General features: G+C 42.2%; 1 protein-coding gene across 1 annotated transcript in view; it reads left to right on the top strand.

Moving 5' to 3' along the window:
- AFF3 (ALF transcription elongation factor 3) overlaps positions 1-15,272 on the top strand; it is a 314,337-nt gene that overhangs the window by 241,246 nt on the left and 57,819 nt on the right. Inside the window, exon 10 of the mRNA XM_066313661.1 lies at positions 6,358-6,360. Coding sequence (XP_066169758.1) covers positions 6,358-6,360 — 3 coding nt within the window. The remainder of the gene's footprint in view (positions 1-6,357; positions 6,361-15,272) is intronic.

Genomic DNA, 15,272 nt, shown 5'->3' with positions numbered 1-15,272 from the left:
TTCTTCTGGAACTGCAGCAGTGCTCCAGGCAGATAAGCAGGAGACCAAATCCTTAGTCTTCAGGTTTTACTCAGCTCTTTTTCAAGCAAAAAAATCCATTAACTTCAATGGGAAACTTGCCTGAATGAGGAATTCAGGATTTGAGCCATAGTAAATGTTATAGTTGGGCTGTAGGTCTGCACAGGTATTTACCTTAAATGACTTTTATGAAAGAGGATTGATTGAAATATAAGGTAGCTTTCTAACACGGTCCTGATTTCTTTTCCAGTTTTGGGAAAGGGGTAGGGAAGGGGGAGGAGACACTGTACATTTTAGTGCCTGTGAAAAAGAACTAGCAGATTTACATTTTTCCACAAATGAGGTACTGTGTCATGCAGGCTGACACAGAGTAAATTTCCCCATGTCTCGCTGGCAGCCCCCTCTGCTCCGTCTGGCCCCCAGCCCCCCGCCTCCCTGGGAATAAGTGGTAATTGACTCTGGAAGGCAGCTCAGGCCAGGATTTCTCCAGAGCAGAGCCTGTCACTTAGGCTGAATTATATGTTGTGCGTGGATGAATAACATTTCTCTCTGCTTGGAGGGTAAGACCGCCAAAATTATTGGCCTTCCCTCCCCAAGTTTACAAACACCGTTTTGTTTAGAATTTTTTGCCCCGCTTTAAGGGAAAAAAAAATCCTGAGTAAAATGTATGGGATGTGGGTGAAATTGCTGGCACAGTTATAGGGCTCAGAAGTATTTGCTGTAACTGGAATGAATGCAAAAAGAAAGTAGAGTTGGAGTCAGCATTATGCCCCTCTCCCTGGAGGTGTGCAAGCTCACCCCCAAGGCAAAGCAGATTTTGCACTTGGCGAGGACGATACCGTGACCGAAGGAAACATGGGGATTTTTTTCACAGCATCCTCTCCCTGGGCTGAATGTGGAACATTCCTGCAGGAGTGCCCTGGAGGTAATTAACAAGCCCCAAACCCCACAGTTTGATTTCTGTCTCCCCTGGAAAGAAAAGTGGTGGTGATGGATAGATGTTCCCTACCTCATCAAAGGTGGTGAGGGAGCTGGGTGCAGGCCGCCTTCATCCACAGAGCAGAAGGGCCTCAGTATTAATAACCATCACACCTCAGATTTAGGATTTATGATCAAATATTTCCCTGTCTGCCTCTAAAAGAATGCTCAGGGACTACAGCTTTCCAAACTGCTCTGCAAAACTTTGGCTGCCAGGGTGCCCTCCTTCCCCTGCTTCTGGAGGGGATGCTGGGGTTGCACCCTGGGGATTTGCCTCCCTGCCACCCATGACCTCACTGCAGCGAGCAAATGGGAGGGCAGGGGACCAAAATCCCACACTGTGACAGCAGTTTCTGTCTCTTCTTGGCTAGAGTGAGGATGCCTGTGATACTACTGCTCATTAGTTGTGTCCCAGTAGCAACTCAGAGCTCCCAGTCACACACCACAGTTCCCAGCAACAAGGGAGATGGCAGCTTACTATAAAGCTTTCACTAATTTTTCCCTTTTTTGTAAATATCCTCCAGAAGTTCTTGTTGCAGTTCTTGCTTTCAGGTTCTATTAAAGAGATAACAATTAGCTAAACTAAAAGATGAAAAAAAAATTGAACAAAAAAGAAAGAGTTTTTAAACCCAGCTGTTGATTTCTGTAGTGCATCGCACTCAGTCTTGTTTTCAGAATGACACAGTAACCCCCAGCAGATTTATGTGCAAACACAAAGATTAGTGACCCAGAAGCTTGACTGAAACAGCTTTTTTGCTTCCAAAAGACAGGTTGCTCTGCACATGCAATGACTGTTTTGTCAGCAAAGATGCACTGGCCCCATTAGCTTTTCATTCTCTCATGAAAAGCCTTCGGTGTTTATTCAGCACAGCTTGGTTTTAATTTTATTGTGCTCTTCAGTAAAGTGGTCAAACTATACAGATTACTCACTTTCTGAGACAGAGAAGAGCAAGAACTTAACTCATATACCTTAATGGTATAGTGCTGGCATATTTTCAATTGTCTGACTCTCATATCCACTGCTTGAATAGCTTTCAAGTGAAGAAAAATGCCTGTAACTAAAATATTCAGTGTGTTCTGTTGTTATTTAGCAGAAAGCAGTGTGGTTAAGCCAGGTCTTAAACTTGCTTAATCCCACTGAGCTAAATAGATTTTATTATTGACTCCCATGGTTCCAGAACTCTGACTTTAAGGCTGAAGTTAAAAGTTTAGGTTTTTTTGCAGTCTATTCCACTAACCCAGGAGCACTTGCTTGCTGGATAGATTTGCAATGGGGAACGTCCAGCTGTAAATTACAGCTGTTTGCAGTCCTACCCAAACACAACACTCATTATTATTCTTTTGTTCTTTTTAGGCTGAAAAGCCCACCATGAGGGAGACTGTACAGCACTTAATCCACACATTAAATTCACTCACAGCTCATATTCATGTGCAAGATAAGATTTTCCATGAAGTAAAGATTTACAGTGGTCCTAGGGCAGTTTTATTCCCCTGGCTGCTTTTAATTCTCTGTGCTGGAGTGTACACCAGGGGGGTCTACTGAAGAGTTTTGAACACTTAGAGGAAAGTGTTGTACCACTGCTGAATTTCCTCTCTGGTTGTAACAAGGGAAAGACAGGTCCTTTGCTGAGTGCTTGGGTGGTACTTGGGAGACGTGCTGACTTCATAGCCATGACCTGCTCTCCTTTCTGTGTACTTATAGTGCAGGAGGCAGGCAAAACCCACCAGCTCTGCCCATATAAACCTCAGTGCGGACATGTAAGGTAGAGGCAGAGCTGAACCCAGTCATCTCAGCAGCCATATGGCTGTGCTGGCAGGCCTGCCATTCCCAGCTGATAAGCCCTGTAAAGGGTCCAACACAATAGCTTACTCTCAGCACTGGGTGATACAAACATGTTGTCCAGACCTGAACTGTGAAGCATGGGCTTTGATAAACCTTTTAGATTTACCACCTCTTGCTGTTGACAGAGTAGGCGTCTCAACACTAGTGTCCACTTGTCAGTGGAGACAAGCCCCATTCATGATGGCTGATGAGCTACACAGCCTGTCTTGACCTTCAGTCTGGGCAGGAGGCACAGTGCTTCACACTTCTACATTACCATGCCTCGTCTGTCCAAGTCTTGTCACAGTTAGGACACCAAAATATGGGCTGTACCAGACATGAGCTGGTTTACCCTAATGGGACTGGCCAGTAGCTTGCGGGATCCTGAAAGATGAGTGAATTTTCCCCCTTCCCCATTAGAGAAGTGAAGAGTTTGAGCAGCTGAGAAGCAATGGAGCCACACATCTGTGGGGAGAGATATTTGGAAGCAGAGGTGCTGCTGCACTGCCTCTCATGGCTGCATGCATGCATTTAGCACTCAGGTGCAAGAAAAATCAAAAAGGTTCACCTTGGACAGCCCAGCCCCTTGCCATGATATTGTAAGCAGACACAGAATTGATGACTAGTCCAGTGGGATGGTAGCACAGCTCTTCTTCAGACAAAGACACATGAAGATACGCTATTTGTGTTAGGAGGCCTGAGGAGGCACTGCCTGTGAAATATTAAAGCAACAATAAGAGGCAATTTAGACTTTTAATGGATCACTTAAAGCAGGCAAGGCAGCTGTGCAAGCAACTAAAATTTTTTTGTGGAAAGAAACAGTTTTCTTATTCTCAGGTATCTGCTTGAGCTGTGATTGTGCAAAGCAGTTAAACTTGTGATACCCTAAAGTAAGCAAAGAGTCCAGTGATAGCTAGCAAAAATATACTCATGTGGCTTCATGTCACTCACACACTTAATGTTTGTGTTGGACTGACGTTTTCTACAACATCGCCTTTCACACCATGAGAGTTCTCCACATGAGAAGCTACATGGTCAGCTTATCAGTGAGTGACTCAGCCAGCTGGCTGACCAGAAAAGCTTCATGTGGCAGCATTGTGCAATCAGTGACAGCCAAGGGGAAGCCTTGGCTTGGGACAGCTGATCTGGGACCTGGCAGAGAGTGACGGAACTGAGATCACAGGCTCCACAGGAGTCAAAGAGGTTGGCTGGAGAAAGGCGTACGCGCACAGCGCTCACTGCCACAGAGGCAGACAGCCTCAGCGTTACCACATTGCCTAAACTTTCTGGATTATCTTTGAGAGGAAAGAGAGAATATCTCTGAGAGGGAATATATGGGTTTATCATTTATGTCTTACCTGAAAGTCTGGCTGTTTGGAAATGCTGGTGTCTCACATTTGCACCCTCCCTGACCCCTGCCCCAATAGAGGGAAGCAAAGGGCAGCTCCTCCTTGGAATGGTCTGGAGTTTCTCAGTCCTGCTAGTTACAGAATGTGAAGGTGGAAGAGTAATGATACACATTGTATATAGAATAGTTTTTCCAGTATTGGAGGATGTTGTGAGTTAGTGCAAAGGGGCTTTAGAAAAAGAGCCTGTGTAGACAGCTTGGAGTGAAAAGGAATAGATATCTCTTGTAAATCTGGGACTCCCTCTATTTAATTTGTGAGCAAGGCCTGTAGCATTCATCTTTTTGCTGCTGGATGTTTTCTCATACCTTGACTATTGCTGTTTATTTAGAATTGTTCTACCACAGCACCAAAGATGAGATGTGGATGTATTACTGTGTGAGAAGGTGTAGCAAAGCTGTCCCAGGGAACTGTGACAACTTTGAGCCCTACTAAATACTGGAATTCCTTTGATGTTTAAAGACAGAAAAATAAAAGTTAAGATGTACTTTTCTTCAAGGAATTGATAATGTTTTGCTGTCATGACAGCCAAACATTTTCCACCTCCCTATGGGCAACCTTGTGCATTTATTCCCCAAAGATATCTGGGGGAAATCAATTCTAGTTCCCAGAAACATCTGCATTTTGAAAAATACCTGTCTACTCAAAGAAAGGTCTGACTAGTAATTTCTCACATATTTTCTTTGACTTTCTTGGTCTTTTAAGAGGCAGTGTGAGGATAATTACGGCATGAATGTGGAAAATAAAAAGGCAAGGTGTAGCTCTGTGGTCTGTCATATATTAGTGAGGAGAAAACAGGTCCCATTGCTGGCTGGCAGCATGAAGAATATGCAAAGTGCTATTGGGAAGAAGAGAGTATATGTGTGCAGCATACGAAGTGCCTCAGCATATGATTAACCTCACTGGGTATGTAGTAAATAGTAGATAACGGTGATCAAAAAAGTATTCATGTGATTTATCAAACTGAGCAACTGTGCATTTTGCAGTGGAGCAGGAGGTCAATCCTGAAATCTAGGGCAAGTAGAGCAATAGGAAATTGCAGGGACTAAGAAGTTAATCATACTGTTGGACTGCTTCCATCTGGTTTTGAAAGACAGAGTCAGTACACTGCTAGCGAGGACACTTCACGGCAACAGATCAGGAATTAATTTTTTCAGCAGATCTTCAGCTATCATTTGTGGTAACACAGGCTTATAAAAATGTAATTTAATTTCGTTGGAATAAATCAAATAGGACAAGAAGAGTGAGAGTGTTTTTTTAATGTGTGTATCTGAGGCAAAAAACCAAAAAAGTGTGAGAGTAGGAAAAGAGCAACAATCCAAGAGGAAACAAACATTAACAATATAAAACCTGGAAGGCATATATGGCCACCCAGTTAAATTGTGCACAAAATTTTCTTGGAAAAATCAGTTTGCAGTTGAGAAACTTCTGCATTTTTATGACTCTTGAAGGCATAATCTTACCTAACCTCTCTGTCCATCTTCAGAAATGTGGATCAAAGGAGCACCGAGCTCATGTTTTGTGGAATTGATGCTCTGAATACCTCTTATATACATCATGAGTGCACTGGTATAGGCAGTGAGTTTGTTAATGAATTCTGTTTTCCTTGTTATTGATCCTACTTATGATATTTCAATGAGATTTGAACATCTGGGCAATAAAAGTCCCCGTAGGCAATGAAGCTGTTGTAAAACAAAAGGGATTTTAACCCTGATAGTAATTCTGCTAGCTAAAACTTGCTTTCTTCGAAGAGGTAGGAGGACAGTTCACTGATGACATTATGCTTTTCTTACTTCAGCAGTGGGATGACAGAGAGCCCTGTATTAGGAACAACGTGTTGTGCTATTTTTAGTGCTATGCTGCAAAAAGTGAAATGTTGTAAATATATTTGTATCTATTTCCTGGCAGTCTGATGAAAGAGAACTCAGGTTTGCACAGCACCAAAAGCAGGAAACTGGCGGCCACTCTGTTCACACAAATCACCACTTTCATTACCACTTTATTTTAAGAAAAGGTGAAAATTCATAGCGGCAACACCTCAGCCCAATCCAGTTACGTGACACGAGTTTGGGACTTCTGACCCCTGTGTGCTTGTGAATCTCATCCTAGCTGTGGTTCAGGGAGTCTCCAGAGCAGGTGCATCAATGCAAAGGAGAAATCTCAGTTCCCTTTGAGTGAGGCAGCAGTCCATGCAGCAGATGGAAGGAGATCCCCCCTTCAAGCTTTAATCGTTCAGTAATCAGCCAGGCACAACAGGGCTTCCTGGCATCAGCTCCACGGATGACGACATGCTTGCTCCACTCGGTTGTTCCTGCTTTCCTGCAAAGATGGTTTAGAAATTTCAGCTAAATTTCTGGGTTTGCCTTGTCACTGGTAAGGCTATCTACCTTCCATCCTCTGTATTTTTTAATTTTAGATTCAAGAGCATTTTCTCCTTGCTCTTGCTTTTGTTCTGACCCTGGCAGCAATAGAGGCAGAAAGGAAAGGGGAGAGTGGCTTGCTTAGGGGAGAACAGTAGGGTTCTGCAGGGGACCAGTCCATGAAAAAGATATGCTTGTGTCCAGGATGGGCAAGGGATTCCTCAGAACAGTGTCTTCATGAGGCCCCAGTGAGGACAACACAAAGTCTGTGCTTTGGCTGGCCCTTTGTTCTCTGAGAGGTGGAGAGGATACTACACAGATGCAGAACTGTGTCCAGTTTCTTTGCAGACAGAAAAACAGGATGAGTTACTACAAAGAATGAGGTACCCTGTTTCTCCAGGGAGATGAGTTGTGGCTGATCAGGCCTGAAATGCTCCTGCAAGGAGTCACATTGTTATGATATGAGTTACTTTGCTCCCCCATGAAGTTCCTACCCAGATGTCTCCTCTGATTTTTCATGATTGCCTCAATTTTCATGTAAGTTGCAGGCAACTTTTTATTCTTTCCTCTCTCTTGGAAAAGCATTGGATTTATTCTACTGTTGAGGAATGATTCATACTGTTCTAGGTTTCTTGCATTTCAGTGAAAGGAAATGTGTGATCTTTGAACAGCCTGAGTTCTCTCCCAAAATAAAACTGGAGCATTTGTGAAATTAAACAAAGCTTGTTACCACAGCTATTTCACATACGCTGGTGGGAAGGTACAGCAGCAGTCCAGTAGGGCACTGCTAGCTCCCCCAACACATCACTGGCAGCCTGATGAGCAGGGAAAGTATTCAGGCTCTGGAACCACTGAAGGTTTTAATGAAAACTGAGATCCAAAATTCTCAAATGGCTCATTTTCTTGATTTACAGTGTTGGGTTTTTTTTGTTCACTCAACCTTTCCAGGGAGTCTGTCTGGTGACATTTTCTTTACAAATTACCAGACCAAACACTTTCTGCTTTATTTTCATTATTATTGCTTTCTTTTGAGGTTCTGTTTCATGGGTAAATTCAAAATTGAAGGGCTTTGTTCCAAACTGGAATGGCATGAAATTTCAAATTCCTTCTCCAAATGGAAGATCTTCCTTCTCTCAAGGACTGTATTTATAGTAGGCTGCCCTTTTTTGCATTCAGAGAGGGGCCAGATCATATTATGACTGTTTGCTCTAATGTGTTAATATCTTAGAAGTAAAATTGAGCCTGGATTGAAATTTGGTGTAAAAAAGTCTTAAGTCCAGTTTTTATAACCTGAAAATGTTATCATTTTGAAAGGCAGAAGTAAGTAGAAATTACTAAAATTAAATTAAGTGTTTTTCCACAGAGTAGGATTTAAACATGACACATGCTATCTTTAATATGGTCTGCAATCTTCCATCATTTTAGCCAAAAAGAAAGTTGTTTATTTTAAAGATAGGTATTTTATGTCTAACAAAATTTACTTTGCAGTGTATCTTCTGTGTTAGATGGCTATCAAGATTTTAAAGGGTTTTTTCATTCTTGACTCAGGCGCAGAACTCTGTTTCATGCTGAGGCACTGCTCCTCACCCACACATTTACACAGAAGAGAATAGGCCTTTCTCTGTGGAAATTTAGCAGCCAAATAATTCACAAATAGCTCTCGCTTATTGCTTACTGGAACAATCAAACATAGCTGCTCTAAATTAAGAGTGTGTAAAATTTAAAAAATTATTTTAAAATTAATTAATTAATTAATATTAAAAAAAAAACCAACCCAAACACAGATGAGTGGGGTTAAAGAGTCCCATTATTCTGATTTAACAGATAAAATCCGATCTAGAAAAGTCATAGAGTTCTGCCAAGCAAATTTATTGCTTTGCAATGACACTTTAGGACACTTTAATATGCTTTTTCAAGGTTCTGCTGTGGCTCTGGTGTCATGCATACCCAGGGAGGCTTGTATTATTTCATGTCCAGGAATGTGATGTCTGCTGGCAGGGAAGGTGCTGGTTAGGGGGCAGCTAGACCCTGGTTCCCAGCAGCCCTAAGGGACTTTACTTGCCATTCCCATCTTCCTTTTCTTCCTTCCTACGTTGCCTTTAGAGGGAAAAGAGGAAAACCAGACATGCAGCCTCTATAACACACATCTTCCCCTCCATGATTTCGGCTAAGTTTCCCAAGGGGACTTTGTCTCAGAGCTTCTCTGTCTGCCCATCATGGATCCTTGCTGTGTTTCTTGCCCAGGCTGCCCTTTGTCCATTCCTCAAAACCACACTGACCCCACTGGGGTGCCTGGAACCTCCCCTGGAACCCCCATCTCCTGCCAGTCTCCCCCAGCTGCCCCAGTGTCGGGGCCATGCAGCAGGAGCCAAGCCCCTCTGGTTTGCAGTGTTTTGAGTGAAGCCCAGTGGAGGGTACCAAGCATCACCCGCTGCTGAAAGGTTGTTCTGGGGCCCATCATTGGAGGGGGACAATGGAGAAACAGCTGTAGTGAGGCCAGCCTTGTTCTGCCTTGTTTTGCAGCCCCACCAGCGTCCTCCTTTGGCTGAGACAGGGTGGGACACAGCCCAGCTGGGCAGCAGTGGGGCAGCACCCACCCGGGCAGGGCTGCCCCTGGCTGCTGGCCCACCGTGGGGCAGCCACGCCATCAGCTGGACATGGGGGGCTCTGCCTGAGCCTTGAGCCTTTGCATTCAGCTCCCCGCAGTAACCATCGCTCTTCCCTGCTAATAATGCCCTCAAGTACTGATTTCCTGAAGCCACTTCTTTTAAGGTCATGACGTCCCTTTTTCTAAAACTTAATAAGCTTGATACTGACCATGTGGAGTTAGTGCAGGTTTGTAAATATTTGTATCTTCAGCATTATTTCTTTGATAGCAAACACTAGGACAATAATTCCCACATTAAAAGGGCTCTTGGGAAGGGTTTAGGAACTCTGGCCAGGCAAAAATAGTTGCCTGAAGGAAGAGGAAAAACCTTGGAGAATTACCAGACTCTTTTTTTAAATTTTGAGACAAATGGACTTTTCAAACTTTGCCCTGAAAAGAGATCTGGTCATGACCTACTATAAATCTCATATGGCCATTTAAAACCTCACAGTGCTCTGGTTAAACAGCATTGCACCAGACAAAACCTCCAGGGCATGGGGACATTGCTGCGGTTTTTCCCTTTCAAGCTTGTATATTGTCCCCATAACATATTGCCAATGTTCACAGGACCAAATGAGACTGTGGCCTTTCTTTAATGTACTCAGAGCTCTTGTGTCGAGAGCCTGTGAGGTCAACAGGAAAACATGGAATGAAATCTCTGCTGAATATCAGTCTTTCCCAGGCTTCCTGGCAATTTCCAACTTCTCACTCTTTTGTTTTCATTTAATAAGATAGAGCTTGTCCTGCGCTCAATTAAAAAAAAAAAAAAAAAAAAAAAAAAAAAAAAAAAAAAAAAAAGTGGTGGAAGAGCTAAGATTCAGAAAATGACCAGTTTTATAAAAGCCTGGCAGATTCCCAGTCTGCTGAACTTAATAAGAAGCACACTCATTTTCCCTGTTTGAAACTTTTTGGTGCGAACACCCCTAAGTGCAAATATCTCCCACGGGACTTGTGAGAAGAGCACCAGCATATAGAATAATAAGAGTGCTGGTATTCTGACATGAAAGCTATAGCCTACACTTTTGAAATAATGATGTTGAAAAGTGGAGCTCTGAGAAGAACCTAATTTTGGGCTTCTTCAGCTGTCAGATCACCCTCAGCTTTCCTTCTTCTCCTTCTGCTAGAGGGACTCACAGCACAGCACCTCTCTCTGTTAAAGCTAAAGAGGAAAGCAACAACTGCAGTGTCACTTGTGCAAACCCAGAGAACAGTCTGAGAAGATGGCAAGACCTAAACACTCCTTTGAGATTATCACTCTTTAATTGATAGAGATGTACTAGTTCAGATGTACCTCTGTTTCAACTTCTCTTTTTACACCATTGTCTGTATTAGCATATTATGTGCTTGTCACATGCAACCAGATTTTAACTTCAGATTGCTGATGTTTTATGAGTATCATTATATAAATGTGTATATCTATATATTTCCTAAATCATTGTAAGGGATTTGGTGTGGATGAAAAGCAGCAGGTTGACACCTGACTATCCAGGAGTTTTTCCCTTGTGTTGCATCTGCCCCCTCCTGGAGCCTTGAATTATCCCTATGCATATTCCTTATGTGTACAGACAAAGAGGACTGTTGAAGTAAATGAGTGCCTCAGCTTTTGATGTCATTAGCTAATCTCAGCCAACACCACATTATTTTCTAAGAAATATATTATTTTCTGCCATTTGGTCAAAATGCAGCATTAGCCATTTAACAAGAGCCATGACAAATTTCTGTCATTGTCTACTGTATACTTCTGTCCTCTGCCTTTGTAAGGTCTCACAATTGGTTAGACTGGGAATTATGACAGAGTTGCCCAGCCCAAATTATTAGGGCTGTTTTTATGACCAAAATCTGGTATCACTATGGAGCAGCAGTAAATTGTGGATCTGGTTTGAATTGTTCATATTTACCACACCATTCCACCAGTTATTTACCACATAGCCTTTTAAATATATTACAACAAGCTATGAAAACACTCGCTGATTAAATGAGGGAATATATGGCAAATGAATTCCCACTGCCCCAAATGGAGAAGACATACTCCAGTGTCACATACTCCAGTGTCACAATGCTCTCCTTATCTGCTTTGGAGTCAAGCTGCACAGTGATCTCATGCACCAGTGTCCATCTGCTGAACTGGGGGCTTAGCTGGAAGAACTGGGAACTGCAAACTCTGTAACTGTATGGACCTGCCAGTCACTCCTCTCATTAATCAACAGCTCTAAGGATTAAGAAGAGGCACAACATGTGGGTAGTCTGGCCAGTATAAAAAGGGACATTGTGGAAGGAAGGTAAAATCTGGGAAGATGAGCCTCTGTTAAGAACTTCTTCACTACTCTTTATTGAGGCCATACCATACCTCAAAGATTTTCTGATACTGTTTTCATTTTTTCATAGGTTGCAGTGTGATTGAGTCAAGGCTTAGCTCCTGTGAATGTTTAGGGTGTTCAAATACACCTTCTGCAGTTGTGCTGAAAAGAAAAATTATTCCCAGAAGTTGCACTTCTTTTTTTTTTTAGAAGTGACACCCAATTCACATGGCCACGATGATTCTAAAACTACCAACATGTGTCCAAAGCTAAGACATGATGAGGGTTTGCTTAGTTAGGAAGTGATTGCCTTAGGTTTGTCTTGCAGCTAGTGAAAAGCTTGTTAAAGGCTATAGTGCAACCCTGAGATCTTTTTTTAATTCCTTCATGAGACATATTTTAATATCTTTGCTTTGATGTTAATATAGTCTTGTCAAGAGTTACTTATTTGGTTGCAGGGCCACGTGCATGGGAATTACATTATTTAAATTACATACATCTTCAGTTGACATGACGCATGTTACAATTGAAATGAATAAACCAGCCCTGTACTAAAAATAAGCAAACAAATGTAAAACACATCACCGTACTAGCAGAACCACCACACGCTGATTAACGGTGGACAGCACAGCCATCAAATCAAGGTCACCATCAAGAGCTGAACCAATGAATCAGAGCTCTGAGTTTTCAAACAGACACATTCAGTGAAGAAGGTAAACAGCTTTACATTATAAGCTTGAGATGAGATGGAACTACATCCAGTTAGTTTTCCATCAGGAAAAGCTGAAGAGGAGACAGTTCACATTTCAACCAAGCTCCTCACAAATGTTCAAGTCAACACAAAGCACTGGGTAAGGCAATCAAGTACAGTATTCTTCAGTCCTTGCTAGTGGTGCATGGAGGACTGCTGCTTTTATGGTTCAGTCCAGAGAAGGCCACCCATCAGAGCAAACTCATCAGTGATGCAGAGTTTAGAATTTCCTTCTCATGTCATATAGTCATCATGCATAATTATTCTTCAGCTCTCATTCTCTCCTGGCTATCAAACTGAAATCAGAGGTCACTCTAAAAATCACATGCTCTTGCAGTTTTTAAATTATTGACGTAACATTTATGAAAATACTTCTTGCATAATTACTAGATAAGGACTATGAATAACTTTTGGAATAATTCACCAATAGAAAATGATGGATCTCAGAATGTGGCATTTTGCTGCTAGGCCTGTATGCAATTAATAAGCATCTTTTCACTTTTTTCCTTTTTTGGCCAAACAGAGTCTCATCCTTTCTTCCTAAGATCTTTATTTCATATGGTTGCTGGCTGCCAGCACAACACAGCAGAAGCTTTGGCCAGGATAGTGACAGATTTTAAAACTGACATCTCCTGCTTGGTGATCCCAAGAGGCGGCAATGCTTCTCTCAGATCCATCATTTTTCCTGCTTACTTCACTGCACAGATGGAGCCTGGTCTCCTGGATGTGGTCAATACAGCCTGGTGTCTGGTTGTAGATCACTGCTGAATATACCCATGGCCTTGCAGGCAGGAACAACAGGCTGAGGTGTGACACACCAGCCTCCTGCATGGTGTGTGTTCCAGCAAGTAATGACGACCTTTTCCTGCAGGGAAAGCACTTAAAACCTACACTCAGCAGGTGCCACCTCCTCAGGACAAGCTAATAATCTCATCAGTACATAGTGTCTCCATGCCTTTTCTAATAATAATCACTTCTTTACCCTAAGTTAGGAAACTAATATGAATCAGTTCACAGCTTGCCCTGATGACTTTTAATCTAAGACCACAGCTGGCCTTTGTGCTTTTCATCAGATAAATTCCAATAATCATTAAGAAAGTTTTCTCAGTTCTGCTTCAAGTCTGGCCCAATGGATCTTGCAAACATTATTTCTGTGCAACACTGGTAAAATCCTGCCAACATGTGATGGCAACATGAATAATTAGTTGCTGTATTTGTACAGCATCTGACTGATTTTCCAGTTGTCTATACTGCTTCTCTTTGTATCTAGTCTAACCCTGGAGAGTACAGAGAAGTCTGCAAAGTTTTAGTCCATGAGATCATCCCAGTAATTTCTTACTACAGACACTGTCTGTCTAACTTTAGTTCCCCATGTTAAATAATTGTGATATTGTTTCTTTAAAATCCTTGACAACAAAAATCAAAACAACCATAAATAATCCACAGACATATGGAATTGTTTTGAGAAAGAAAGCAAATTGCTGAGACTCCTTAAAAATGGAGCTCTACCAAGGAAACCCCAGCAGCCTCTTTGACAGTCTGCTCTAAAACTTTTTACTTGCTTTGATGTTGTTTGTAATTTATGCTCCTCAGAGGCTTTTAGATGAAGGAAATCATCTGTTTTAATAATGTGAAACCTTCTTCTGGCTAGTCGAGATGGGAATTCCTGCCCTGTTTCCTGTGCCTCTCTGTCATGGTCAAAAGGGAAAGGAGGGCTTAAAAATTGCAGGGCTGTTAGTGATCAGAGCTGTAGCATCACTTGCCATTTTAAAATGTCTACCCAAATATTACTTACCTCTCAGTGCTGAAGTAACACATTAGGAAACCTATCTTTTTAAGCTCATTCTCCACTGTGGTGTTATTTCACTGTATTAGTAATTCATAACGATAGGTTATGTGGTAACAAGTATAGGACAAAAGCAATTATTGAAAAATTCCTTTAATTCAAAATTATTTTAATTACTAGTGATACCTGTCCTTTTTTTCCCCTCATTTCTGTGCTAAGTCTCTTCATGATGTAAAAATTGCCACTAGGCTATCACCTCTGGTAATTGCCATTCTCTGAGCTGAGTGAACAAAGGAAAAATTAAACTGGAGTGTGTCAGGCAAGCAGAATAGGAAATATATGTTCCTGCAGGAAAGCAGCTCTCCTCCTAATTACCCTGCAATTGCCAGGTTCAAAATGTAATTTATGAGCAGCATAGATATAATGGCCACATTAGTCCATAATTTCATGATGATCTTTTCTACTGATTTCAGAAGGAAGGGATTTTGCAGCAGTCAGTGCACTGGCAGTGTCAGCAGCTGCTCTGGGCAATGATGCTGGACAACTACACTTCAGAGATACTCCCCAAAAAATGTAAAGCAGTATCCTAATAGCACAGTTTTATAACAGAGATACTTTTATCTCTTGTAACATCCAGCTCAATGAATAAAGCATAATCTGATGGGCTGCCTCAGACACTGCTGGTCACATTCAGAAACAGATCCAGAAATATTGGAAGAAGAGGGAAGTTTTCCAGCTTCTGCAGAAAAGTGGCTGCTACTTACTTACATGTTCCACTTACTGTAAAATACACCAAGTGCAGCAAATGAGCCTCATAAACACCCCCCGAGTCCATTTTACTCTGACAAGAATGGAGTAGCCTTGTCATGTGTGCTAAAGGATGGAGTAGGGGGTGAAGCTGCCGACATGTGACAGGCAGCTGACATCTTTCAGCTGTAGGTTTGGTGCCTGAGGCCAAGTCTACATTTCAGTCAACTTGGGGCAGTGACTCAGTAGTCATCTGAGTGAGCTTTAAACACAAAACAGGGGGACACTCATGGCCAGATGGAGCTCAGGAACCATTCAGTGCCCACATAGTTATCGCATTATTACATTAGTTAGCACCATAGTTTGTGGTACTTGAGCTAGTCCCAACAGGGCCACAGAGTGACTGAGGCTGGAAGGCGTCTCTGAGGATCATCCAGTCCAACCCCCACTCAGAGAAGCA

Source organism: Sylvia atricapilla, chromosome 2 (genome assembly GCF_009819655.1).
Source record: "Sylvia atricapilla isolate bSylAtr1 chromosome 2, bSylAtr1.pri, whole genome shotgun sequence".
In the NCBI taxonomy this organism is placed as follows: Eukaryota; Metazoa; Chordata; class Aves; order Passeriformes; family Sylviidae; genus Sylvia; species Sylvia atricapilla.
The sequence above is the reverse complement of the archived record's forward strand: the minus strand, read 5'-3'. Positions and strand labels throughout refer to the sequence as shown.